Raw genomic sequence first — 25,734 nt, 5'->3', positions numbered from 1 at the left:
AAAGTGGTGGTTTAAGAAATATTAATTCTGTGTTTTACAGAAATAAGGTTTGTGGCTGCTCTTGCATTAATATTTAAACTTCACTCCACAAAGCGCTTCAGCTCTCAAAAATCAATATTCCTTTATAAGGATCATAGCGTTTTTCTGTGATGTTACAATTTGCCTCCATCATCCTGCTCGCTTTTCTCACATCATCGCCTTTGTAGCACAGCGGTCATTTTTTTAAATAAAAAGTTCACGCTGTTCCACCATGAAGCTCGGATGAATAAAGTGAAACTTAAAGAGCTTGGCGAACGTTTTTATTTCAAAACAAACCCACATAAAGAGCATTTTGCATCTCAAACCTGACTCTCTTCCGACTATTTTCCTTCTTGCAGTATTATCTCCGCCATCTTTGTTTCTATATCAATGCCTACGCTTGAGGATGACCAGCGGCGCCCACTGCTGGATGGCGGCCAAATTACAACACTAACAGAAGGTCTAACGGACGTTACTAGCTAATCGAGTTACTAGCTAATCGATTCATTTGAACTAATATGAATCCAATACAGTAGTTAATTGTAAGTCAACTAATTGTTTGCATCCGTAAAACAGACAAGAAACACAAATGTCTTACCCGGGTGAGCTCGGACTCTGAGACGGAGCGGTGCGGCGGGGAGCGGCGGTGGTACGAAGGCCGGCGGAGGTCCGGGTAACTCGGGCTGTCGTCGTCCAGCAGGACGGCCTCCGCGTCCACCAACTCCTCGTCCTCCTCCAGCTGGGAAGTCATGTCCTCGGGACGCAGCTGGTGGTCGATGCCATTTTGGCTCAGGTTGCAGTGAACAGCTGGACGGGTTGGAAGATGAAGAAAAAATAAATAAACCAAAAGGAGAAAAGGGTCATTTTCTCCTGAAACCAAAAAACTTAACCTAAGCTGTATGTAATATGGTTCATTTGTAACAATGTGAGAGGATGACCATGACAGAAAGGTTTGTAAAAAATTATAAAATGACGAGCACCGAGTCTGAGTAATGACTGTTTATAAATTATTTCAGATTGAAATTGTTCCACTGTCCACTAGATGGCAGCAGATGGTGAGAAAAAGTAAACCACATCATGGTCCAACATCAATAAGCAATTAATCCATGATAAATTAAATTGAAGTCAATAATTCCCATTCTGATCAATAGTTTTAAGGGCAATTCTGTTCACAGAGACACCATCAAGCATTTTATTTATGGTTTCTGTGGTGTGTGGTTTTAATTTATGCTTTATTTACCATTTCTGGTTGTTTTGAATATTTAAAATATCTTCCAGTTCCATTGATGAGGTTTTTTTTTTTTTTACAATTAAAATTTATTGGTGTTTGTCATTAATATATTACTTGAAAATTGTCTTAAAAAATTGTGATCTTTAATGTGTTTTTGTCATTACTTGAAAAGGGTCTCAAAACAGCAAGTTGAAATTTTTTATTATAGCAACTACACCACAGTCAAACAATGGTTGTTCACACCACCTTTTATGATAAAACACAAACAAGTCATCACTTGATAAAGAACCATAAGAATATCTGGAGATTGTTTGAATCATGTTTCTTGTAAACTTCCATTATTTTTGCCCGTTTCACTTTGGAGTATTTATTTTTAGTCCTGTGTCTCTATGAAGTGTGAGGCCAAAACACTATTTTAGTTTCATCAGGCGGCGAGGCGGAAACAGAACCGACAGCCAGCAGTGTGACTTGTTACGTCTGACTCAGACAGACTATTTGTCATCCTCCAACCTGCCCGCTTGTTCTGAAAGCGCTGGCAGGTTATTTATGAGAAAGCAGGAGGCGACCCGCAGATTCTGCTGCATCTGCGGGTCAAAGGTGAGAGGAGCTGCTGCACATTCTGCTTCACTTAACAGGCCAAGAAGAGTGTGTGTGTAAAATTAGAAGGAACGTTGAATTTATTCAATGGTATTTGATTATATACCAAATATAAGCAGCAAAATGTTATAAAGCTGATGATATTCCAGCTCTGCGTTGGTCAAATACGAAGCAGTGAGCCCAAGATAAAGAATCTGAGAGGGATTTCAGTCTGCCACAGCAAGTCTGACACAATTTAGATCAAACTCCAGCAGCTGTAGTTTGTATGAGGAGCTGGAGAGTCAGATCCACTCCGGGTGGTCCGCTCTGCTCCCCTAAGCACAAACACAAGGCACTGAAATCTGCTGAATCACTTTTAATTAAAAATATCAGCAGTTCTGCCACAAGGCACTTTCTGGATGAAGATTGGAGCTTGGCCTGTCGCGATAATGGCAAATGTTACTGGCCGATAAATTACCCCAGAAGTTATTCTGATAAATGGTAATATTGTTATTTTGAGACCATTTTTTAAGTAACATATTAGTAAAGGCAAAATAATGCAAGAACACATTCTGGAAGATAAACTTACAATTCTAATTAACTTTTAGCACTGGAACTGGAAGACATTTTAAACATCCAAAATAAAACATCAAATAAATTTAATTGTTTACCCTCTAATCAAAAATGTCCTTCAAAACAAGGCTAATTGAGGCAAAAGCTCCAGACTGAAGACTTTTATCATCCAGATTTTGGTAGAGCGAGGAAGCAATAAATAATGCAAATGGGAATTATTGAGTTCATTTTCATTTATCATGCGATTAAACGATTTATTACTTTTTTGTTACAAACCTAACTAGAGGTCTAGAAAGAGAAATAATGGAAATTCAAACAAAATTTAAATATGTAACTTTTGTCATAGCATTACTACAACTTGTACATCTTAAACTACGTAAACATGTTGAGAAATATATTTTACATATCCTCAACAACAATGTTAGTTATTTAAATGACTGGTGTAGTTAAATGTGCTGTAGTGGTGCAGAGTTATCAAATAAATTTGTAATTTAGTACATTTATGTCTCTTTAGAAACAAAAGAGTTGGTTCAGCACCGTTTTTCTGTACACTAAAACTCAGATATCTGTATCGTATCGGAAGTGGCGCATCGCTAATTTTGCATGTTATTTTTGTATAAATCAGTAAAAATGTTTAAGACTCAAAAGGTAAAAGAAGCTTTAGATTTTCCAGCGTTTCACCGTCTTCTCCACCAGCACCATCCTATAAAATAATGTTTTACTCTAAAAGAATTGACGTTTCTGAAACAGCGCATTTCTAATTATGCAGATATCATAACTAAACAAATTTGAATACCGTTTATCATGATGTCATTTATTCTGTTTTTGTTGCCAACGAATAAAAACAGCAATAGACGCTCTGCAGAACCTCCATGAGACGGCCGAGGCTCAAACACACCCGACTTGAGATGCTCGGCACGAAGCGCCGCTTCCTCTCATTGGTTCCTTGTTCCCTCTCCCCTCCATCCTTCCCTCCATCCCTCCTCTCCCCCCCGACTCAATTCATGACTGGTGTGCAACCTCGCTGTGGAGGAGAGATGAATTATACATCCTCTGCTAAGAGGGTCTGAACAATGCGATGGGCCGACCACGGAGACAGAAGGATGACGAGATGATAAGAGGGGAAGCTGGGGGGGAGAGAGGAAGGACATCTGCAGCGCTATTTTCATCGTTTTAGGCAAAAAGAAAGAGAAAAGAAGGGCGGGCGGCTGGAGGAGGAGGAGAGGATGGAGAAACGTCTTTTTTAAACAGCAACAGTTGCTATAAATAGCCCGATTACATTCTTCCCTCTGTTCTCGCTGACACGCGCTGTGAACGCATCATGTTCATTCTTCCACCTTTTCTTCTAATCAATGAAATGTGGAGAAACAGGAAGTGAACGGAGCTGGAAACATGTCAGAATCCAGAGCTAAATTAAGAGAACTGAATCGTTCCGTCGTTGCTGTTTACAAGCAACTGGGATCAAATCAGCAAACACCAACAACAACTCCAGTTTATGTGGAGTAAATTATCAGGATACATGGATTTAAATCTTACATTTCAGGCAACAAAATGTAAGTTTGAATGTTTAATATGTGGCATCTATGTTATTTTTATAAAAGAAAATATTAGATTGAATAAAAAAATGTATTCAAACCTGCACAAACTGGTAAAATGCCTTTAAGTTTATCATCTCTTACAGCCTTCAACATCCTGTAATTAGGCCCATATGTGTTTCGGTTTTATTTATTAATCATTTATTTTCATTTGTACAGGAAGAGGGAACATCTCTGCAGACCCCACATATACTGGACATGAATCGCAAAGATTTAAATTCAGATTGATGAACTAAATAACAGTTTCCACAAAGGCATTTCTCCTCCACAGGTTGTATTTCTGACAAACACAATGAAATTCTAGCAGTCAGAATAATTAATTATTCTACTATGAAACAAAATGAAAATATTTTAGCCCAACATTGAGTAATAATGAAACATAATGCTAAAAAAGTAAGTGTTTGAGCAAAAATGTAATAATTACCTCAAAATAATTTAAATATAACAAGTGAAGCAGTGATAACAGAACATAAAACTTTTATTTTTCTTTCTTTTTACAGTTTGGAGCAATTTAGTAATAAAAGTTTCATTCAATGTCTCATGTGATTCTTAATTCAGTTCAATTAATCAATTACTGTTAAAAATATCTGACTACAATATAGCTCAGTTTTATGAGTTTATAAGTGCTTAAATTATTGGATATTATTAAATTATAGGCAAGTCTTTAAAAAATGACTCCTAGACTGATCAAAACTATCAATTTATTGGCAGATATCTAAATTATTGGCTGTCAAATTGGCTTAATTAGACACAAAAGGCTTTTTAATATTTATAGTGATACATTTTTATCTGAGTTTTAGAAAAAAAAACCCATTAATAAGCGTTTTAATCATTAATTTAAACCCCGTTTCAAAGGAAAACCGACCAGCTGAACAGCTTTTCGGGATCGGCAGTGAAAATGAGCAGCCAAATGTTTTCGTCTCATCCAGCGACCTGCAGCCTAATCCCATTATTACCTCCACAATTACAGAGTTCTCCGACGCGTGACTAAATACTGATTAAAAACTTTCCCACTGCAGTAAAAAGTCGAATGAAAGCAGGTGTTACAGTGGGTTTTATCCAGTTAATGTGGCGAAGAGTCTGGCTCAGAGAGAAGAAATCACTGAGCTGATGATGAGGACGATGAGGATGAAGATTCTGGGGGAAACAAATTCAGCTTTTTTACCCGTAAAGATGTTTTTAAGCAAAGTCTAAAGCATTTATTATAACTAACAAAATGTTTTATGTTGCCTTCTAATACGATGTACACAAAACTTTATATATGTGTGTGTGGTGTGTGTGTGTGTGTGTGTGGTGTGTGTGTGTGTGTGTGTTGTGTGTGTGTGTGTGTGTGTGTGTGGTGTGTGTGTGTGTGTGTGTGTGTGTGTAGGTGGGTGGGTGGGTGGATGGATGGATGGATGGAAATTTGAGTAAATATTCCTGGATTTCAGGACGAAGTCAGAACTTCACACGCAGTGAACTTTCCCTGTGAACTCTGGCTGCTTAATGGGTCCAAACCCAGATGAAAGGAGACAACAGAACCAGGGCAACGGGAGATTGCAGCCTCCAATCCTCCTGGACGCTTCCAGCTTTACACAGCAGGAACTGGTTCAAAGTGAAACCAGAAGAAGATCCTTAATCAAAAGTGAAGTCAGGTTCAAAGTGCTCTCTCTCTCTCTTACCAGAATAAAATCTCAGGGAACCGAAATGAGTTCTGACTCAGAAGAAAAGCCAAGAGAGGAAACTAAGGCGAGCAACTGTGCGTGTTAAACACTCTGGGATTTAAGGAGATGGATGAGCAGCGACTGACAGCTGAGTCCTGCACAGCTGCACATCTTCCAAAATATTCAGCGCGGATTTGGAAACCGGTTTCCGTCTCACAGCTGGGCGGAGAAAAAGAGAAACAGTGAGCTGATCAGCTGCGGCGCGAACGTGTTGATTGAACCGCCGAGGTTCCTCCATCTGTTTTCCGTCTCCACGTCTTAAAACAAACAAATCTGCACACACCCGCAGAGACGGGATCTGGTTATTCACAACTTCACCACAGAAAATGTATGCAGCACTAATTCTGCCCCAGTTTGATCAGAGGATCAAAGTCAGCAGATGAGCAGAAGATCTGAACTCACTTACAGGAAATAAAAAGTTTTAAAGGTTTTTCAGAAGAAACGTGACGTTCAGAGAGCATGATGGATTATCAGGACACACTGAGAAAAATAAGACATTACAACATCTCCATGTTGGAGAAAATAATATGAGAATAAAGTTGAAATAATACAAGAATACAATAAAATAGTCAATATTTTGAGAAAAAACATTGATTATATGAGTATGTATTTATATAATCAATATGAAAATAACGTTATAATATGATAGTCAAAATATTTCAAGAATAAAGTTATAATATTTTGAGAATTAAGTCAAAATAAGAATAAAGTTGTACAAAACAGATTTGTAGTAATGCGAGAATAAAGTTGAATATTTCAAGAATAAAGTCATATTTTTATGACTTTTTCCTGGTAATATTCTGACTTTATTCTAATAATTAATTTTTTCTATTTTTATGAAGGAGCCCCAACACTCTGTCCTAAGAGTAGGAACCAAGTCTTCATTGATTTAAAAAGATGGAAGAATCTACCTAGAAATATTTTAAAATAAAAGAAAGAAAGAAAAAGACAAGAATAGTTTCTGAGCAACATGACAAAAAAAGCATCACTAAGTGTCTAAAGTTTCCAGAGTTGCTCTGATAACTTTGCCTAAAAAATAAAAAGAACCAGTTAATGTTTTAAAAATAGATACAAAAACAAAAATTTTTTAAGTTTTTAATTTTTTTCGTTCAATATTTCAATTGAATTTCCTCAAAGTATCAGGTTTGTTTAGATCTGTTTTTCTTGTCATTAAGTTGGAGTTTCTGTTTTTTCCCAAAGGGGGAAAAAACATCTATTCTCTCTCTGCAGTGTTGTGTTTACCGAGCTACTACTCATTTGCAAAAGCAGATTTTATCTAAATGTGTTTTTTTTTTTCAAAAAGTTGTGACATTTACACCTCTAACAAGTTTTTGTTTGAATTGAGAGAAAAATTGTTCTTCAGGTAATAAAGATTGCAGATCCGTGATCTTTCTCTTTAAGACAAAAAGCATATTGTTCTGTAACTCAACCCAGAAAAAGCTTTAAAATGCAGAAGAAAGTAGGACAGTTTTCTCTTTCCCATCGCTGCTGTTCAAAGCTTTTTGTGCAACATTAAAATTCATGATCCGCCTCTGCAATTTGGAGGTGGAGTGCTCTAATGTGACTCTCATTCAGTGGGTCACCACTCATATAGTCATCAAATTAAACAGAGTTCAGCTTCAACACTTGTGTCCAATTAGTTACTTAAATCAGAGGTTCAAACTACTTTATGCAAATGATTAGAGTTTGATTTACAAAGTGGGAGCAACAAAGCATAAATATTGAACTGAGCTTGAATCAAGTCTTTGATATGAATGTAGCGGCTGCTGCGCATCAATTCAGGTCTAAATTCGGAGTTGGAAGGAAAATTTCAAAATAGAAAATATAAATTTTGTTAAAAACTTTATCAAAAAGGATCAAAAACATACATTTAAAAAATGTGGTTTGTGAAATAAGCTAGTTTTAGAGAACCAATTCCACTGGAATTACCTTGAACGTTTGTTCCAACGCTTTGTTTCAGTGCATCCTTCCCCCACTCAGCTCCTTCAGACTAGCCAGCAACAATTAGCAAGCACATGGTGGAACTGCACATCTGCAGAGCTCGTTGTAGGAGCTGCTTCTCGGTGCAAAAACTTTGTTAAAGGTTTAATAGAGAAGCCATGTTGTGATGACATCCTGAAGGCAGTTTCAGAAAGAGCTGGAATTTTCAAAGGGACAAAGGCCCAATTTGAAGGCATTGAATTAGGAAGTAAAATTTATTTGAATTCATATCTGATTATTTTTAGTAATTGAAGTTATAATAGTTACTTTATCAAGCTACAAAATGGAAAACATAATACGGCTGCTTTAAGATCTAAAATGTGTTGGTAAAACTAGCAGGAACCGTAAAACCTTTTAAGAGCTTAAAAAGTTAAATTTAAGAGCTGAAATGTAACTTTTTAGCAAAGGATGAACGCAGCATCGCATCAGAAATGAACAAATGGAAAAAACACTTTAGCCCTGATGGACGCACAAAAGCTAGCTGACGAGCTAATATTAGCAGCTAGCTAGCGGTAGCCGCAACCACCTCAAGTCACAGAATGCAGGGATTATATCTGTAGGTGACTCAAACTTTTGCCTGACAGAAAATTCCTGCAAGAAAAAAGAAAAAAAAAAAAACAACATGTAATGTCACCCTTCTAAAATTATGATTTTCTTTTCTGGTGCCGAAATTAGTTTTGGACCCGGTCATTATTCTAGGAAGGCGACTATAAACAAAATTAAATATTCATCACTTGATAAAACTTAAGACATTTTAAGGCTTTAAAAACTACAGTAATGCCTATAAACAGTCTGACTGAGGATGTTTAATTTTCAAACTAAAGCCAAGAACCGAGTTATGAGATCCATTCTAACAAACTTTTTCACGCTGCGTCGCTTGTAACTCCGGAGCTCGATCAGCTTTGATTGGTTGGTTCTGTGTCATGCAGTCGCAGATGTTCTTCCCTTTCAATCTCTGCAGAGCGGAGACTGAGGGAGGATAAGGAATAAAAAGGGCACGGGGAACAGAAAAGAAAAAAACGACATTAGATGAAAAGAAAAGAGTTGAATGTGAAGCTAGAAAGGCTGGAAAATGTCTGAGGAAGAGTTGGTAGGAAAAGTGAAGCGATGACCCAGTTCAAAGTGAAAAGGGCTGTTGTTCTTTTGGCTCGCAGTGAAGCGTGCATCTGCAGCATAAAGCTGTTAGTGCTTCAAAGGGAAACAGTCAAAGGATTACAAAAATAGATCGTCTTAATTTAGACCTGAATAAAAGCTATTAGTATTTTATAAAGGAGACAAAGATCCTCCATTTGAGCAGCAGGAAAGTTACTAATCCAGGCAAAAAGGGAAGTTTCTGATTTCACTGTTTTCATTTTGTGCTGCTTCAAACTTTAGATGCTCAATGTTTCTGCTGCTAAATCCCAGACACATTTCTATAGCATGAACCAGGATTCAAAAAATATGTTCAACCCCCCTGATCTGACAGCATCTGGGTCCAGATGAATGTGAGATGAAGTCCAATCTCTTTAGTTCACAGGTAATGAAGTTTAAAGATATAAAATGGAAAAATAAGAAACAAAAATGATACAAATTGAAATAAATGACCATGTTTCATGAAACATGGTCATTTATTCAGAGTTTATTTTAAAAATGTAGTTTTGTGCTAAATTAATAGACTTACAGTTTTGTACACTTAAAGAAATATAACTTAGAAACATGACATTTTTATGTCAGTATGTTAAGGTGGTAAAACAGATTACTGAGTGCTTCTTTTTAAGAGGTTTTCTTTTTGTGGTGTCAGAAAGATCATCATCCGGCCCCACAGCGCTCCCTGGCTGTCTGACCGTGACATCTGCCGCGCTCCTCCTGAGCATCAAGCGAGAGTCAAGAGACATGGTTCATTGGACTCAAGGAGCCGTCCTGGCGGGGGACAAACGGATCCCGCCTGCACTTTCACCCCATGTCTGACCGTGACATCTGCCGCGCTCCTGCTGAGTGTCACTCCAAGGCCGTGGGAGGTTAAACCAGATAATTTATGTTTTTGCAGCTGCCTTTTTAACGAAGCAAACAGGAAGCCACATGGTTACGTTATCAACAATCATTATCGCAGTTAGCCAGTCGACTACAGCTCTCTATCGTAGGCCAAATTTCCATCGCTCATTCCTACCCCTCTCCTTACATTTTTAGTTGTCACACTGAAACAGAAATGAATGAACATTTTTGCATCACCGCTTTGTTAATGGGTCTAAAGTGTCCATCCATTTCTCCCGGAGCAGATGTCAGATGAATCGACGTCCCGGCCGTGCCAAAAGCGGCCATCTTCACCTGACACCGGCTCCATCCATCTGTGCCCGATGTGTAATCAGCGGCACACAAACTGTGTCATATCTGCAGCTTCAATCAGTCAGCAGAACGGGAGGCAGCGAGCTGCTTGGTCATCAGGGAGCAGAGCTGACGCACCGCCAACTTTCTGCTCTTGGCACAGCAGGGAGCCAAATATTCAGGGGGGAAAAAAAACAAAAACACAACAAAAGTTGTGTTTTTGAGGGGATGAGCTTTAACAGGGGTGAAATAAAAAACGACTGACTGGAACATTCAGCAAAAATCTGGCCTCTCCCACAGGTTTCATTTCCCTGCTCCTCATATATTACACAAAAGGTCAATAAAGCTATAGGATGCAGTACATTCTGCTCTGCCCTCTCCAGACAAGGACCCATGCTGTCAGCTGTTTTCATTTTGCATTAAAATGCGTCACAGGGGTCAGATGTTGCAGAACAAAGTGAAAATTAAGCCCTTCAACACTTTGGGACGTTAAATAGCGACTCATATTGAGGCGTTTATGGTGCAAAAGTACATGACTTATCAAAGTTAGTGGCTTATTCACACTTATTCATGTGTGATTTTAATTTATGGGAACACCACAAATGAGAAATTGTCGTTTTTTTCAACAGTAGTAGAAAAAATATTTTGTGCACATTTGTAATGGAAACCCAGCTAGAGAAAATAAAACCATTTAACATTTTGAAAAGTTGAATACCAACGTATATGGAGGTAATTTTGGTGCAAAATATGAGAAGTTGAAGTCAGAGTGAAAAAACGTCTTTGCTAATGGATTTGCTAATTTCTTTACTAACTTGTGTTGTCATGAACTTTAATATGCAGCTCTTGGTTTTCTTTAGTCTTGCAAGTTCATTTGCTAAAAAGGTTGGCGACCATTTTGAATGTTTTCCAAGTTATTTGTAACTTGTGGGAAGGAATGAAGAATTCATGAGGGTTAAACATGAATTTAACCCTCATGAACTTTGACTTTAATTTTGTCCAAAGTGTCCAAAGAGGCCGTCACTCCGACACCTGAAGCTCGACACCGAATGGGTCGTCAATAAGACTCTCATCATTAACTAATCTATCCCAATAGTTATTGTGCTAAACGATAATATTATGGAGATGATTTTCAAATAATGCTAATGGCATAAAAATGCAACACATTCTCAAGTTTTAATTTTGAATAGACATTTAAAAACTCAACCAAAAGGACAACAAAGATGGATAATAAAGTCTCTGCAAACCAAAGAAAATCATGATTCCTAATGAGTATATAAGACATTTTAAATACCCAGGGAAAATAAACAGAACAACAAAAATGGAGATAATTGACACCAGTGAAGCTTTCTGTCGTCCAGTTTTTGGCAGAAAGAGAAACACAAAAAAAGCAATCATGCAAATAGAAATCAAGCTTGTTTTAATTTACAATGTGATTAATTGATTTATTGATTGTTCCATCAGGCCTAATCATCAACAGGACAACGGATTTTAACGGTGTGGTTAAAATCCAGGCTTCATTATAATGTGGTGGTCAGACATAAACAAAGCATTGCACAAATAAATCTCTTTAATCGTCAATGAACTGATGAAACACACAGAAAATAACAACTCAAAGCTATTGCTGCCATTTCTGATGACTCAAAAATAAACCAGCATAGAGAGGATCCTCAGCAGCTCTGAGTCGACCTTGTTGCTTTTTCCTTCTCCTGGATTTCTTCCAAGTGAGCAAACAGTCTGAGAAAGTGACGCAAGCTGAGGCAGCAGAAGCCCTCTGGCCAGAGACAGATCCAGTTTAATGGTAATGACTGAACCGCTCTCAGATGGATAGAAAAAAGGAAAGTCTTACTCCTGCATATCCGCTACAAGATGGACAGATATTTGCACATGATATTTCCTTTCGGGAAAGCAGGCAGCAGCAGCTACAGTGCAGAATTTGAAAGATGGCTGTAGGTTCCCCTGAAGGTGAATGATTACACAACGCCTCCCTCCGATGACACGTTCCTCATCTTAATCCCATTTCCCTTGAATTAGATCGGCATGACGACCCGCTGTCGGCGCGGCTGTGGATTAATCCCAGCCAGGTGTAATCCTTCATCGGTGGTTCAAACAAACATGCTCATTCTACTAAATCTGTCCCTGCGCCTCCATCATGGAGACCGATATGCATTTTCTGAACGGCTGAGCAGGCCAGGACGTCTCAGCGAGGCGAGACTGACAAATCGAAGGGAACAACTTCCGCCAGGGGGGTAAACACTGCTGACTGGAAATGACATCCAGACTCGACTCTGATCACGGCAAAGACACATGTGTCTTCATCACGGTTGGATGTTACTCACTCCACACATCGTTCTTACTCAAAAAGACAATAAACCATCATTTACTGAATAAATCAGAAATATGAGATCCAAATAACTGAACTATAAACACAACAGACTTGACAGAAAAATCTTGGAAACTATTTTTTTGATTCTAGTCAAACATTTTAGTTCACTTGAAATAAGTCAAAACTGAATTAAAAATAACTTTTCATGAAGATATAGCAGCTTGTTTTACGTGAATAATTACTTAAGTTAATGAAAAACTAGTAGTTCCGCTGGCTGATCAATAAACTTAAAAGATTTAAGTTTATTGTTTAATAGTTTAATAATCTGCCAGTTAAACTAGAAGTTTTTCATAAAAATTAAGGAAACATTTACTCAAAATAAGATCCTGTATCTTGCTGAAAAGTTACTTGTGAATCAGGTTTTGTCTTATTTCAAAGGGCTGAGATATTTGCAGTAGAAACTAAACAAAAAATAGTTGGTAAAATGCTGAGTTTTACCAACATTTTACCAAAATGACAGATTTATACTGAGGGCTGATTTTCATTTTGTTTAAAAGTATCACTAAATATGCACCACACTTTTCAGATTATAGAAACTTTAAGGGGGAAAATAAAACCTTTCAAATCTTCAGTCACAATAACAAAAACTGAAGTTTGTGAGGAAAAATACAAAATGTATGAAAGAATAAAAAGTCCTATTTCAACTTGACTTTGATTAGAATTAAAATGTTATTTTTAATAGTTGAAGATCAGAAAAGATATTGGTGAAAATGACAACAAAAAAAAACAGCAAGAAGTCACCAAAAACAAATAATCATGAGATTATGTTTGCATCAAAGAGGTCCAATTAGCCTAATTTTCTTAAATAAAGTAATTAAACTGGACCGTCTTTGGTCCCTTCCTCAGAACCAGGTCCAGTTTCCTTCACCAGCCGCTTATTTTTCCACTGTCGTCTCAGTGAAACGCGTCAGCTCAGCGTCAGTCTGGCACGGCTAAATTTAACTTCGGCCACTAGGTTACGACTTTGTCAGCTATTTTGGGAAAGATCTTCGACCTGCGCAGAAACTTAAGGTTGAATTATTTAACACAATCTGTTCAGATGAATCGAAAATAAAATGACGCCTAGAGGAGACGTCTGTGCAGGTAAAACAGAGCAAATCTCCAGAGTTATTCCTCATTATTTATATTTTCCACTCGTTTTCTGCACAATACCTGGTTATTTTTGGAGCATTTATTATTTGTCCAGCTATAAAACTGGAAGCAACTATTAATTATTTTAGTCATCGGACAGAAAAAACATCACATTCTGCAGGTTTTTCATTTAAGATCTTTTCTTACAATATTATAAATATATTTAAAAATGGAAATAAACAATTGAATTCCTTTATAAAATCAAAAAATAAATATTTTATTGCAATAATTTAGCAATAAAAAATACTTTCAACAATAACTATGTTCAGCTCTTTCTGCTTGACATAGTGTAGGACTATAATGTATTTTTTTTATTCATTGATAAATAATTGGCAAGGGAAATATGTTTAAGAGTTTATTTCTTTTCTTACAGAATTTGAACAGGTGAAGAAGAAAACTACGCCACTTTAAGCAAAACATAGTTAAATTTTTTTAAATCTTAGATGCAAAATATGCATTTTCTGTACAATGTTGACATAATTATAGTCCTGAGTGTCTTTTGAAATAATATCCTTTTTGTACCCTCCAGTTAACGATTATTTGATTGCTAAATTAGCTGATTAATAACGATTAATCGTTTTAGCTTTGAAGCTAAATAGAAGCAAATTCCAGTTTGGGCGTAATGTGACTACTGTGTAGCGCAGCAGCAGATATGATCAACTTTCACATCACTTCCGACTCTGATTAAACCTCCGCAGTGAAATTCAAATAATCTGCTGACTGGCTGCAAAGCAGAGAAAAGCAATGCACACATTTTCCAGCCCACACAGGGAGCAGGTCTTCCTAGACCTCTGCTTCCTCACACAGCTTTTTGTCATCTCAGGTTGTAAATGATTCAGTAGACGACCCATATTCTGCTTTGCACAGGTTATTAGTGCAGCACAGATGGAAAACAGTGATGCAGGAGAGCGGAGCGCCTTTTGTTTTCTTTTTTTTCCTCCTCAAAACATCACTTCTTAAAATAGTGATGTTCTTGTTCCGCTTTGTTCCACCCAAAGGAAATTGTTCTTCTGTCAGGAAGAAAGAAAGAGCAAATCTAAGCACAAAGTGCGAGGGTTTTGTCTACTGCGCTCTGCGAAACACCAGGTTAAATATAAATGCCACTAATCTGCAGGTTTCTAAAGAAACTCAAATACCTGAAGATCCAACAGAAAGGGAACTATGACGCTTCAAATCCTGGATTTCCAGAGCATATCTCTAAAGTTTACAACATGTGGGACACATTTTTAGACATTTTCAGCAAAGTCCGTCAAACTAATTCAATGAAATGGATGACAAATTAAAACATGCTCAGTAATTTACATTTGCATGATATATTTGTTTATCTCTTTCTATCAAAAACTGAAGACAAAAGTTTTCAGTCGAACGTTTTGCCAAATTTGTTCACAGAGACGTCAAAACAAATTGTTTTGTTGTTGTTTCTGTATATTTGAAATATCTTCCAGTTCCAATGTTAAATGTTCATTAGAAATCAAATCATATTAATTTTTTTAGGGTGTAGTTGCATTATTATGCTGTTTAAAACAACATTATAATTTATCCAAGTAATTTCTTTTCCTGATGGGCCTATTTCCAATTAGTTTGGATGAGATTTATTAATAAAAGATGCATAAAGTGTTGATTTTGTGCACAAACCTCAATTTGATGCTTTTATTTTGATAAGTTAGCTTTTAATTTGAAGGTAAAACCTTTTTTCTTACTCAAGCAGTAAGCGATGCGAGTTTCCCAAAGGAATCTCACTTCATCCGAGAAAATAAAATAACAGGTTGATAAAGAGCGTAAATGTAAGTCTGTTGATTTTGAATAATTGTTATAAAGTTCTGTTGATGAGAATCATGGGATCTAATTTTGTTGTACGTCTGCTATCATAAAGAATGTTAAATATTTCCAATTTCTTCCAAAAAACGCAGGAAAATCTTGTTCAGCTACTGATTTAGCCCTCAGCAATCTCTTTTCCATCCAGTGGTGGGTATTTATGGTATCGTTTATCATTTATTGTGATAGATTAACTTATCAAAAGAATTTTAATTTACCATTGTCACAATTCCAATTGTGTTAAAAAGCAGTCTGTATTGTCGTTTTTGCTAATTTTCCTGATTTTTCCATTGTTTTGTCAATAAGTTTGAAAACATGATGAAGCTAAGTTACTGTGTGCAGTTCAGTGACACATATCTCACTTTTTTATGTCCTACAGATTACAAACAGGTTGGCTTTTAAATAGCAGTACTTGTGTGCCAACAGCTCTAGTTACCCAAAAAGTAGCAATAACTAGATTTTCTTATCACTTTTAGCTTTATAACAATGAAATCACAACATTCAGAGATAAAATTTAAGTTCACATCACACTACATAAAACCAGAAGGGATTTGTGACTCGTATGTTGGTAAGATAAATAAGCAAAGAGTCAAGCTAATCCATGGCTAATCCAGGCAAATTAAGGTGATAAGCCAGGCTTTCTTCTCCCCAGAGCTCACTTGACCCACTAAGGTCCAACCTCAGACCCCCTGCTGGTGGTTTGTGGCCCACAGTCGCATCCTGACCCGAAACCATCAACCTCCAGAAACACTGCTTGTAGCTGAACATTCAGAGCAAATATCGCAACCAGGCATGGACAACAACTCCCCCCACCGAGCCAGACGGACATCAACTGGCTTTTACACATCAGCACATGGCACATTTCATATGCAAATGAAAGTTTCATATGCAAACTTTCATTTGCATATGAAAGTTTATTTGCATAGACTTTCATATTTATTTGCATAAATATGAAAGTTATGCAATTCTGTGTAACTTTTTTATGCAGAACTGTTTTAATTCAGCCATGTTGACAAGTTTGAGCATTAACAGCCCACTTAAGGTACGGTCTGAGCTCGGACAATAAATCAATCATATCATCAAACACACATGATCAATATCAATAAATGATACGCCTGATGGGATATTCAACATATCCAGAATCGCACTGCATTCTGGGAGATGCAGGCAGAAAAGAAAGGCTTTTGCCCATCAACCTTTGATTTTTGGTTTATATTGATATATTTTTCAGCCGTATCTTTCAGCCCTAATATAACTTCTCAATAGGATTTAAGTACAGACTTTGACTAAGCCTCTCCAAAATCTTTTTTCCCAGAAAACTACTCTAGTATAATATTTTCCTATAGACTTGGGGATCATGTTATTTTCTAATCATGAACTCTGACCTTCACCGAGGCCTGAAGTGTTTTACACCTTCTGGGTTCTTATGTGACCTACATGAGGTTCATAATGTGCTTTCGGAGTCATTTATCCGTTTCTGTGAAGGAGATTTTATAAATTATTGACAGAAAAGCTAAATCTAAAGGAGAAAATGCTCGATAATGACGCTAGCAGCATTTTTCAGTTTGCTAAAACAAAGAGCTTTTCATCTGGATCACTGAATGAGAAACTGTTTCAGCGCTTCATGTCTCCAGAGTTATAAAAAAAAATCAGTTTGTGCTCTCAGATGTGATGTTACTGAAGTGATGTTACTGAAGTGTCACTGAGGAGAAATATTGCTCATAAATCACGTCTCACAACGACACAAGGTGGTGAGTCACTGAAGGTACCGAGATGACCTGCAGACACAAATGTAATTGTCGCCGTATTTTATTCTTTGTTTGCATAAGAGCAGCAGCTCAAAAGAACCATGAATTTAACACTTTGGGTTTATTATTTTACCAGCTTCTTCTTGTGACCTGCAGTCAGATTATTTCCAGTTATTACCAAATCCAGCTCATGTTGCATCAGATTTTCACTTTGATTTTATTCCCTGTCCTGAGTTTGATGTTAAAATATTGTTTGTCTCTTTCAAACGCAATTATCAGCAAAAACCTTCAAAAATTTTTCATTTTAACCTGGAAAACATGTTGAATTACATTATTATGTAAAACATAAACTCAGAACAATTGAAGTGTACAGATTTTACCTTTGTGGTGTTAATACTGCAGACAGTGTTTCTCCTGTCTGGCAGATAAAAGCCATGCAAAGCTTAACATTTGCATTCGGATGAGATAGTAAAACAAATATTGTTGTAAGTTTTACGTTTAAGTTTTGATGAAGAATTCTGCAAGCTAAAATCACTGCCAGGGCTGCAACACACAATAATTTTAGTTATCAATTAATTTATCAACTATTCTGACAATCAGATAAAACAACACATTCTACAGATTAACTTAAACAAGTAAATCAATTAAAAAATAAACATTTTATTGCCTAAAATGCCATAATGTAACATTCCTTTAGTAAACAGGAGCTGGGAAAAGATAAAACATGTTTACAGACAAAGAAAATGTATATTTTTTGTACAGTTTTAGCTTAACTGTTGGTATATTGCAGTTAACAATTGATCATTATATTAGTTAACTATTAATCCGATTAATCATGTCAGCACTAATGACCACTCAGGAGACAAACATTGCACTATAACGCTGAGGTTTGCATTCATGGACCTGACTGTAGTAGGAATTTTTATGTTTGTAGTAATTTCTGAAGTTTATCAAAATAATTTGTTTCTTGTTTTGTTTGCAGCAACGCCATGTTGGCCACTTGGAACTGGGACAATTAATGTGTTAGAATGGCCTAGTCCAAGTCCAGAACGCCATCCCTTTGGATGAAAAGTATTTGTGGTTCTTGCGATATGAATGTTATGCCATAAATGGTTAAATGATTCTTATTGTCACTTTTATTAGTAGCAAAGCAGAACTACAAAATATCATGATGAAATTCTAAGTCCAACCTCGAGACCCTGAGCTGTTTTCTGAGGAAAAATGGGTAAATATTTCAAAACCTCGACTTCAGATGGAGATATACTGCAAAATAAAAACCTTATATTAAAAACCAGAGATGCAAAGTATTGACTCAGTGAGGTTTAAACAAAGCCAGTTGAGGAGTTTGGGCTAAAACATGTTTATATACAGAGAAGATTATCATATTAAAACTAAAGTGTATATAATTACTGCTCTGAATGGGGTTTTTTTCTCTGCAATTTGCCTTTTTTGAATGTGTACTCCAATTAACAATAATCAATTACTAAGTCTCACAATTTACACATCAAAGAGCCTCATTAAATCATAAAACCTTGAAGCTGTCAGTGCATGAATACTTTTTGTCATTCAAAGAAAACTGCAGCTTTTTTCGTGCATAATGTAAAATCTCCCACATCATGGCTTCGATTTTTAACATGGGGAAAACATTGCATGCATGCAAATTACTATTTAAAGGAAAACTAAAAGGGGAAGGGACCTTTAAAGGTCATGTCGCTCAACACGATCAGAGACAAGCTGATTTTGGATGCAGGAGAACCAGCCTTTACCCTCATGTCTGCATCACTAACGTACCTCTCATTGGATTCTGGATCCACAAGATGCCTCCGATAAGGTGAGGAGACTGACCGAGCATCCCGATGGACCTTAAATAACCAAGGTGTCGATCTAGGCTGACTCTAGGTCCACATGTCAGAACACCTGCTGCCCCAAATGACGAGGTTCAGACAGACTGGACTCGCTCTCTGTTGCATCACAACAGAGGAGAGGAGAGGAGAGGAGAGGAGGGGGGACTGAAAGCTCTCCGTTTCCGCTGCTCTTCCTCCAGAAAACACGCGCAGCGGCAGGTAGAGACCTGTTCCCCCAGCAGGGACACGGAGGCTGCGCGCTCACTGCTCCGCGTGGACAAAAACCCACAGATCACCCCGGCTGAGCCGCCCGGGCTGGAGGCTGAGAACCTTCAGCTGGAACCAATTAACCCCGAGAAAACAAAACTGACAGCGCGAGACAAACAAATGCAGCGGCCTCACCTTCCACCGCCATCGCGTCACTCCGGAGAGCCGAACATGGTTTCCGTCAGCCGAGAGCAGAAAGAGAAACACAACAACTCAGCGCGCTTTCATTGCACCTTGTTCGGCGTGTTATCATCAGTTTGCTGCGGGCAAGCTGCTGGAGCGCACAGCTGCTGCCTCGCAAAGCACTCTGGGAAATGTAGGCCGGAATGTCAGAGGCTGGAAGAAGCCAGGAGCTTCTTTAAAAATTTATTTAAAAAAGGTGGATAGAGATAATCATATGATGGCGAGTTTTACAGTTTATATTATCCTGTTATGAATAATGACGATCATTAATAACTTTTAAATTATATATGTTTATGTGTCACCATGTCATGAAGGTATGACACAGATTATCTATGAAAAAAAAACCTCCCTGAGGCACTATTGCTGTGTGCAAAAACAACCAATCTACGTCAGGGGGAGGGTCTTATCGCTGTCAATCATCCTCGTGTACGCTGTTCAATTACATTACAGCAAAACTGCTTATCTGCCATCGTCTGTGGCTATGCTAACTAGACTTACCTGAGGATATGTTGTTTCAGCAAACAGTTGAGGCAGAGTTGTTTTTGGTTTGGTTTACATGCAGCTTTACATGCTGTTGAAAGTATTCTTAAAAGTTCATCTGATAATGTGCAGCTCATGTGACCAAACCAGCCGAGGAGGTGAAAAGTTAAAACATTGTCTTGTTCTAGCTGGGTGACCCCAAGATCACTAAGTCGTCTTAAAAGGTGAAGTCTCTGAGAACAGTTCTTCAAAATATAGTCAGAGTTTTCAGCAAAGTTGAGCTGACTGTCCAGGAATGACCCAAGGTATTTAAAATTAGCCACAGTTTCAACAGGTTAGCCATTTAATGAGCTCTACATCCTTAAGAGAACAAAAAATTAATAATAAATAACAACGGCTTTGTGATATTATGATCTAGCAATGTAATTAGATTAGTTGTGTTACCACCACCACGCCACTAGAGGCAGTATCAGGCCCGAAAAGATGCGACTATTTAGAAGTACACAGAAAGCAACAGAATTTGCACTGACGTAAATAAATGACTCAAGTTCAAATAAATGATGAGAGTGAAACTCCTTCCCAAACATGAAGATATGTCACAGATTTCAAAAGAAAATAAAAACGGGAGTCTGTGGATAATGTAGGAAATAGCGCCCCCTTCATTTCCAGAGTGCCATGGTTCCATTTCCATATGAGTTTGGTGCAGCGAGGTGAATTTGGTTCACACAGGAGATCACATGCAGCTCGCATTTATTTAGACTACACAATAAAATAAAATAAATAAAAGAATTAGAAGTGAGCATTTAGGCATAACGACAATCTGAGCCGTCACATTTACTTAGTTTGATGTATTTTTAAACTAAAGTCTCTGGATATTTAAATGAAAGAGTTTTCATACGGATCAGTAGCGCATATCTTATCTGGTGGAAACTGACATATTAACTGGAACATACAGTAAAGAGCAACACGTGATAAACTACATTCCTGCAGAAAGAGGTGCAGCAGGTTCAGCAACACACCTGACTCAGTGATTACATTCCACAAAACTACTGTATGTCATTCCTGTGCATATTTCCACTAAATCTGTATCCTTATTGTCACAATCTGCAAAAGGAAAGAAAACATGAAGAAATCCTGTTAGATAATCGATGCTGTTTTTGTATAACTGACCCAGGTACGGTGGATTTTGATTCAAATCAAGAATCTTTATGTGTCTCCTTTGGAGACGTCATTTCTGGAAACTCAATCCCACCAAGTTGAAATGAACTCAAAGGGAAGCAGGTCAGGCTGTTGTTCCAGGAGCGACTGGCAGTACAGGTATTACAGGTGAGCGTCAGGAAAACAAAACCAAGTCGTACAGTAAATGTGTATTTATGAGGTCTGTTGTCGCTGTCTGCATCTGCAGCCGTGCATGGTTGGGACAAAGGCCGCCTGACGCTGAGATAAAAAGATAATCTGACTGACAGAATGAGGAAGTATCACTTTTCTACTGTTGGACTGATTCCCACTCCTGCTGCTCCTTCTCGGCATTCATCTTTTCCTCTTCAGCCTGGCTTGTGGTTTTTTCCCTCAGTCTTGCTGCAGTTCAGGTGTTTCATCTTATTCCCCCACACTGTCAGTTCCACATAAAAAAATAAGATGCTCGAATATGTAAGAGGCAATAAATAACTTAAAAGCCTTATCCAGTTTGATTTTGCACCTCAGGTATTTAACTCTGACGTTGGCAATTGTAATAAAATCTGTCACAGATCATGAAGGTTTTCTCCTTTTACCATCAGAAATCCAGTGGAAAAACAAACTGTATCCAAAGCGCTAAATTAGATGATCTTTGTGACTTTATTCTATTACAATGCTTTATCTATTTCTTTCTAAAAAAAAAAAAACATTGTATCTCTTATTTGTAAAGTGCCTTGAGATTAAAAAGGAAAAGATTAAATCAATCTCCCCTAAACATAGAATAAATCTGTTGAAAATCTGTTAAAAAATAAATAAAAGTGAATAAAAACAGACAATATTCTGACAGTATTATGACAGTGTGTTAGGGCTCTGGTAGATTGGAAGGGAATAAAGTAAAATAAATTTCCACCAAAGGACAAAAGTCGTTCTCCAGAAGAAAAAAAATTATGTACGACAAAATCAGAAAATTTGCAATAAAAAAGTTTTTAAAAATTTTTAGATTAATTTCAGTAATTTTCCAGAAAAATCATGGAAATTTCTGAATTTCTTTACTTCTGAAACTCTATGTTTTTGCCTCTAGATCATTTCTGAGCTTAATCTCAAAATTCCTGATTTTTTTTCCAGCAAATTTTCAACTTTTGAAACTAGAAAATGTGTAAGATTTCAGTTTTTTTAAGCATAATTTTACTCCTCCTGGTTCTATTTACAGTGACCCTGTATGACAGATAAACACGTTGGTGAAAACTATTTGAAATTATTCAACAAAAACAGATTTTTTGGAAATGTTGATCTCATCAGGAGAAGAAAAACCAGAGAAAAAACATTGTTTTAAAAGTTTAATTGCTCTTTGGAGCCCCCTGCTGGCGTGTTCTGGGACAATTTGTCAGAATTAACAAAACTCCATCTGATAAGCACCAGGCCTGCATATTCAGATTTTTACATAACATAGCATACATTTTCTTGTTGAAATCAAGAAAAAAAATGACATTTTTTAGCTGATTTAAGTAAAAGAATTTTTTTTAAAAATCACAGAAATGATGGCATGCATCATTTTTAGAGGTTTTATTCACACCCTTTCAAAAAATAGCAATAACCTGATTTGCATCTTGGCAATTTTTTAAAACCAAAAGTACACAGGAACAGCAATAATTGTTAAATAAGCACTAATTTATTAGAGAACAAAAAAAACAACATAGATTGGCTTAAATTAGCAAATGATTCCACACCTATGTAATTAGTGTTGGAAGAGGTAAAATATATTAAATTCACAATCAGATTTTTCTTCAGACAAATAAAGAAAAAGGAAACTGAGTGCAATGGAGGTCCATTTGATTCACCAGTCCTGACCCTGGTCCAGGACGGCCCAGTGGGCCTGGAAGGCGCTGAGGCCTCCATGGTAATTGCCGCTGATGAAGCGCAGCTCGGCGTCTTGGTGGGTCGGATACATGTTGAAGGACTGACCCGAAGGCTGGCCCACCTGCAGGGAGCGGCCTTTGTTGGTGACGAGGATCATGGACTGGATGTAGTGGGCGTACTTCCCAGAGACCTGGATGATCTTCTCATCTTCGAACAGCTTGATCTCGACCGGTTGGTTGTACGTGTATCCGGCGATCTGGGACCAAATGGATCCGTAGCACAACTGGATGCTGAGGGAAAGAAAAGGGGAAAAAAATCACATTTCTTTCGACTTGATTTTAATAAAGAGGCTAATAAACAGCTAAACTTTTAACGTTTACAAATCTCTGGTGATTGTTTGCTGGTTTGGACTTTGAAAAGAACCATGTGTCATTTTTTATTTATTCTGAGACTTTTACTTTTTTCCTCAACTTGGAAAATGTTTTTTACTTTCTCAGTTTAAAAAAAACTAAAAAGAAAAATAGTGAAAAATGTTGTTTAAGTGTGAAGTTTTTTTTCTAATGTATTCAAAAAAGCCAAATGTATCAAATATGAAAGTTTTCAAAGATATAAAACAAGGTGATGATTTTTTTTCCATTTAAAAAAACTCAGTTTGAATAGAAAATCAGAAATATTTAAAAAACAATTGATTTAATGGGTAGCCCTCCAAAAACCAAAACAATAACAATAATAATCGTAACAAATGAATAAATAAAAATGATAAAATGTAATTATTAGAACATTTTGAACTGTCTGGAAAAGGAAATGAATGTCACACTTCATACATCAGGTTTTTGTTTTCTTAAAAATAATCTCATCAGATTAGATCTGCTCAAAGTCTGGATTATTTTAAATTGATACTTAAAACTTATTTTCATTCATTGACATTTCATTGGTACTGTAACTTTTCTGTTGTGATGTTTTATGTTTATTTTATTTACTTATTATCATTACTCTTATTTTTTGTGTTATTGTTTCTTCTCTTTCTGTTTTCAACAACTTATTCTATTGTTTTATCGATTATGAAATTTTAAACCTGGGTTTAAATGCTTTATAAATAAATTTGACATTGACATATTATTCAGTGGCTTAAATTTCCTAACAAAATGTGGATAGTAACAATGATTATTAATGTTTGTTAATGCCAAATAAGTAAAATTATTTATTTTAGAAATAAATGTTACATTTTTTATTTTTACTTTTATTTGTTGGATTTTTTTGTTTTTTTTTGCCTAGCACTTTTACAAAAACACGCATTTTAAAAAGATCAGATGGTAGTAGCATTATTTTTGTTCGATGTGTTTTTCTTGCCATTAGGTTTGAATATTTGCTTTTTAAAAAACATTTTTCACAAATACAAACATCCTACAGAAGTAAATGTTTGCATCCTCTCTTTTGCAGCATGCACTTTTTTTTATTTTACTTTATTTTTAAAACCTACAAAATAAAAATAAAATGGTGATTCCTTAAAAACGTCAACACATTTCCTTCAATCGATACATGTAATCGATAAAAGTGTAAAAGTTGCAGGTTTTTCTTCGTTCTGAATCCAAAAATGTAAACGAAAATGAAGTGATGATCGATTCGTTGTACTATTTCACAAAGAAAATAAAGTTTTGTAGCTGTAGACGAAGCCGTTGGCGTTTCTACCCGTAGACGTGGTTCCCCCAGGCCTCCCAGACCCGGATGGCCGTGATTCTTCCCTCTCCGGTTATGCTGTACGAGGAGCCGCTGCCTGACCCCACAGACGGCGAGAAGGAATAGTGGGAGTCTGCAAACCGAAATAAACATTTCAGAACAACTATTGAGATTTATTCTTAGTAGTTTAAAGGATCCTGCAGCAGTTTGTGGTCTGACCCTCTGCCCACACGCAGGCTGCCAGCAAAGCCAAGACGACGAAGCGGCGCATTCTGTGGAACAAATGAACAAAAGTTCAACATCCATCACCTTGTTTATGAAATATAGAAGGAGGATCAACTTTACCTGTCAGATTCAAAGGTGAACCTGCAGATTAAATATGAAACACTTTAACCTCCTCAGCAATTATCATAAACACTCTGGATATGCAGCAGATCTATTCAGTTCAACAAATACTTACAGTAATAAAAAGGGTTTTTTTAGCAGCTGTTTCCTCAGCGACTATCTTCAGCCTGACGCGACTGGCAGCTTTTTATATGTTCCTCAGGACACGGCTGAATAACTTCACTGTGGCTTTAACATGCTTCATGTCTGTCATTGGCTGCTGGCTGACAGGTGAACTAGTGGCTCACTGCCCCTCTGGTGAGAGACAGGAATGAGGAGCTGCGCGCCGATCACACGTTTTTCATGTGAAAACATCCAGGAAGACATAAAAATAAGTCTCTGGTTTATTTCCTTGAGACTCTGATGAAAGCTTATTCTTATGATTTTAAAATGAATTCATTATTTTTTTTGAAGTTTGGTAAATTTAGAAACTAAGAGCATAAATCTCATCTCATCACTGGGGGGGAACATGAACAGGAAAATGTAACACGAGTTTTGGTTTGGAAAGTTTTCTAACCACATTCAAGCTGCAGGACCACAAATGACTAGTAATGAACATCAAACATGTTTTATTCTTTTAAACAAATTGTTGAGAAGTAAAACTGTTGCTTTTGTTCAGTCTCATTGATCTAATCTCTGCTGCACCTTTACAAAAATTAAGGTTGTAAATATAAGAAAGCCTCAATGAGTAACTGCTCTCAATAAAATTTCTCTTAAATGTTAATTTATTGTAATGCGTCCCAGTTATGGGCTATTTAAATCATAACTTGTTAAGTTGCTTTATTTTTAAGCCTTTTTTAGTTTTGTGGTGT

The 25,734-nt window shown here is 36.8% G+C and overlaps 2 protein-coding genes across 2 annotated transcripts in view; both read right to left on the bottom strand.

Annotated features, from left to right (window-relative positions):
* Nucleotides 1–19,010, bottom strand: part of samd12 (sterile alpha motif domain containing 12) — a 99,772-nt gene extending 80,762 nt beyond the window's left edge. Inside the window, exons 1-2 of the mRNA XM_055023677.1 lie at nt 18,846–19,010; nt 617–825 (exon numbers count right to left, since the gene is read on the bottom strand). Coding sequence (XP_054879652.1) covers nt 617–825; nt 18,846–18,906 — 270 coding nt within the window. The 5' untranslated portion in view covers nt 18,907–19,010. The remainder of the gene's footprint in view (nt 1–616; nt 826–18,845) is intronic.
* Nucleotides 19,011–22,363: 3,353 nt separating this feature from the next.
* On the bottom strand, nt 22,364–25,081 carry LOC129354167 (zymogen granule membrane protein 16-like). Its single transcript, XM_055023679.1, has 5 exons — nt 24,999–25,081; nt 24,884–24,904; nt 24,758–24,810; nt 24,551–24,671; nt 22,364–23,151 (listed from the first exon to the last, which is right to left on the bottom strand). Exons 3-5 carry the CDS (start codon nt 24,807–24,809, stop codon nt 22,839–22,841), a joined length of 486 nt encoding a protein of 161 aa, XP_054879654.1. The 5' UTR covers nt 24,810; nt 24,884–24,904; nt 24,999–25,081; the 3' UTR covers nt 22,364–22,838.
* Between the last annotated feature and the right edge of the window lie 653 nt (nt 25,082–25,734).

Source organism: Poeciliopsis prolifica, unplaced genomic scaffold (assembly GCF_027474105.1).
Source record: "Poeciliopsis prolifica strain line A6 unplaced genomic scaffold, Auburn_PproV2 SCAFFOLD105, whole genome shotgun sequence".
NCBI classification, from domain to species: domain Eukaryota; kingdom Metazoa; phylum Chordata; class Actinopteri; order Cyprinodontiformes; family Poeciliidae; genus Poeciliopsis; species Poeciliopsis prolifica.
Note: the sequence above shows the minus strand (reverse complement) of the source record. Positions and strands in the feature narration are given on the sequence as shown.

Bases quoted from the DNA above. Each gene is read 5' to 3' on its own strand.
- LOC129354167 (XM_055023679.1), bottom strand. From the start codon at position 24,809: ATGCGCCGCTTCGTCGTCTTGGCTTTGCTGGCAGCCTGCGTGTGGGCA. The intron at 24,672-24,757 runs GTCAGACCACAA...TTCGGTTTGCAG, and splicing joins AGCCTGCGTGTGGGCAGAGG to ACTCCCACTATTCCTTCTCG. The intron at 23,152-24,550 runs GTAGAAACGCCA...TCTTTCCCTCAG, and splicing joins TGGGGGAACCACGTCTACGG to CATCCAGTTGTGCTACGGAT.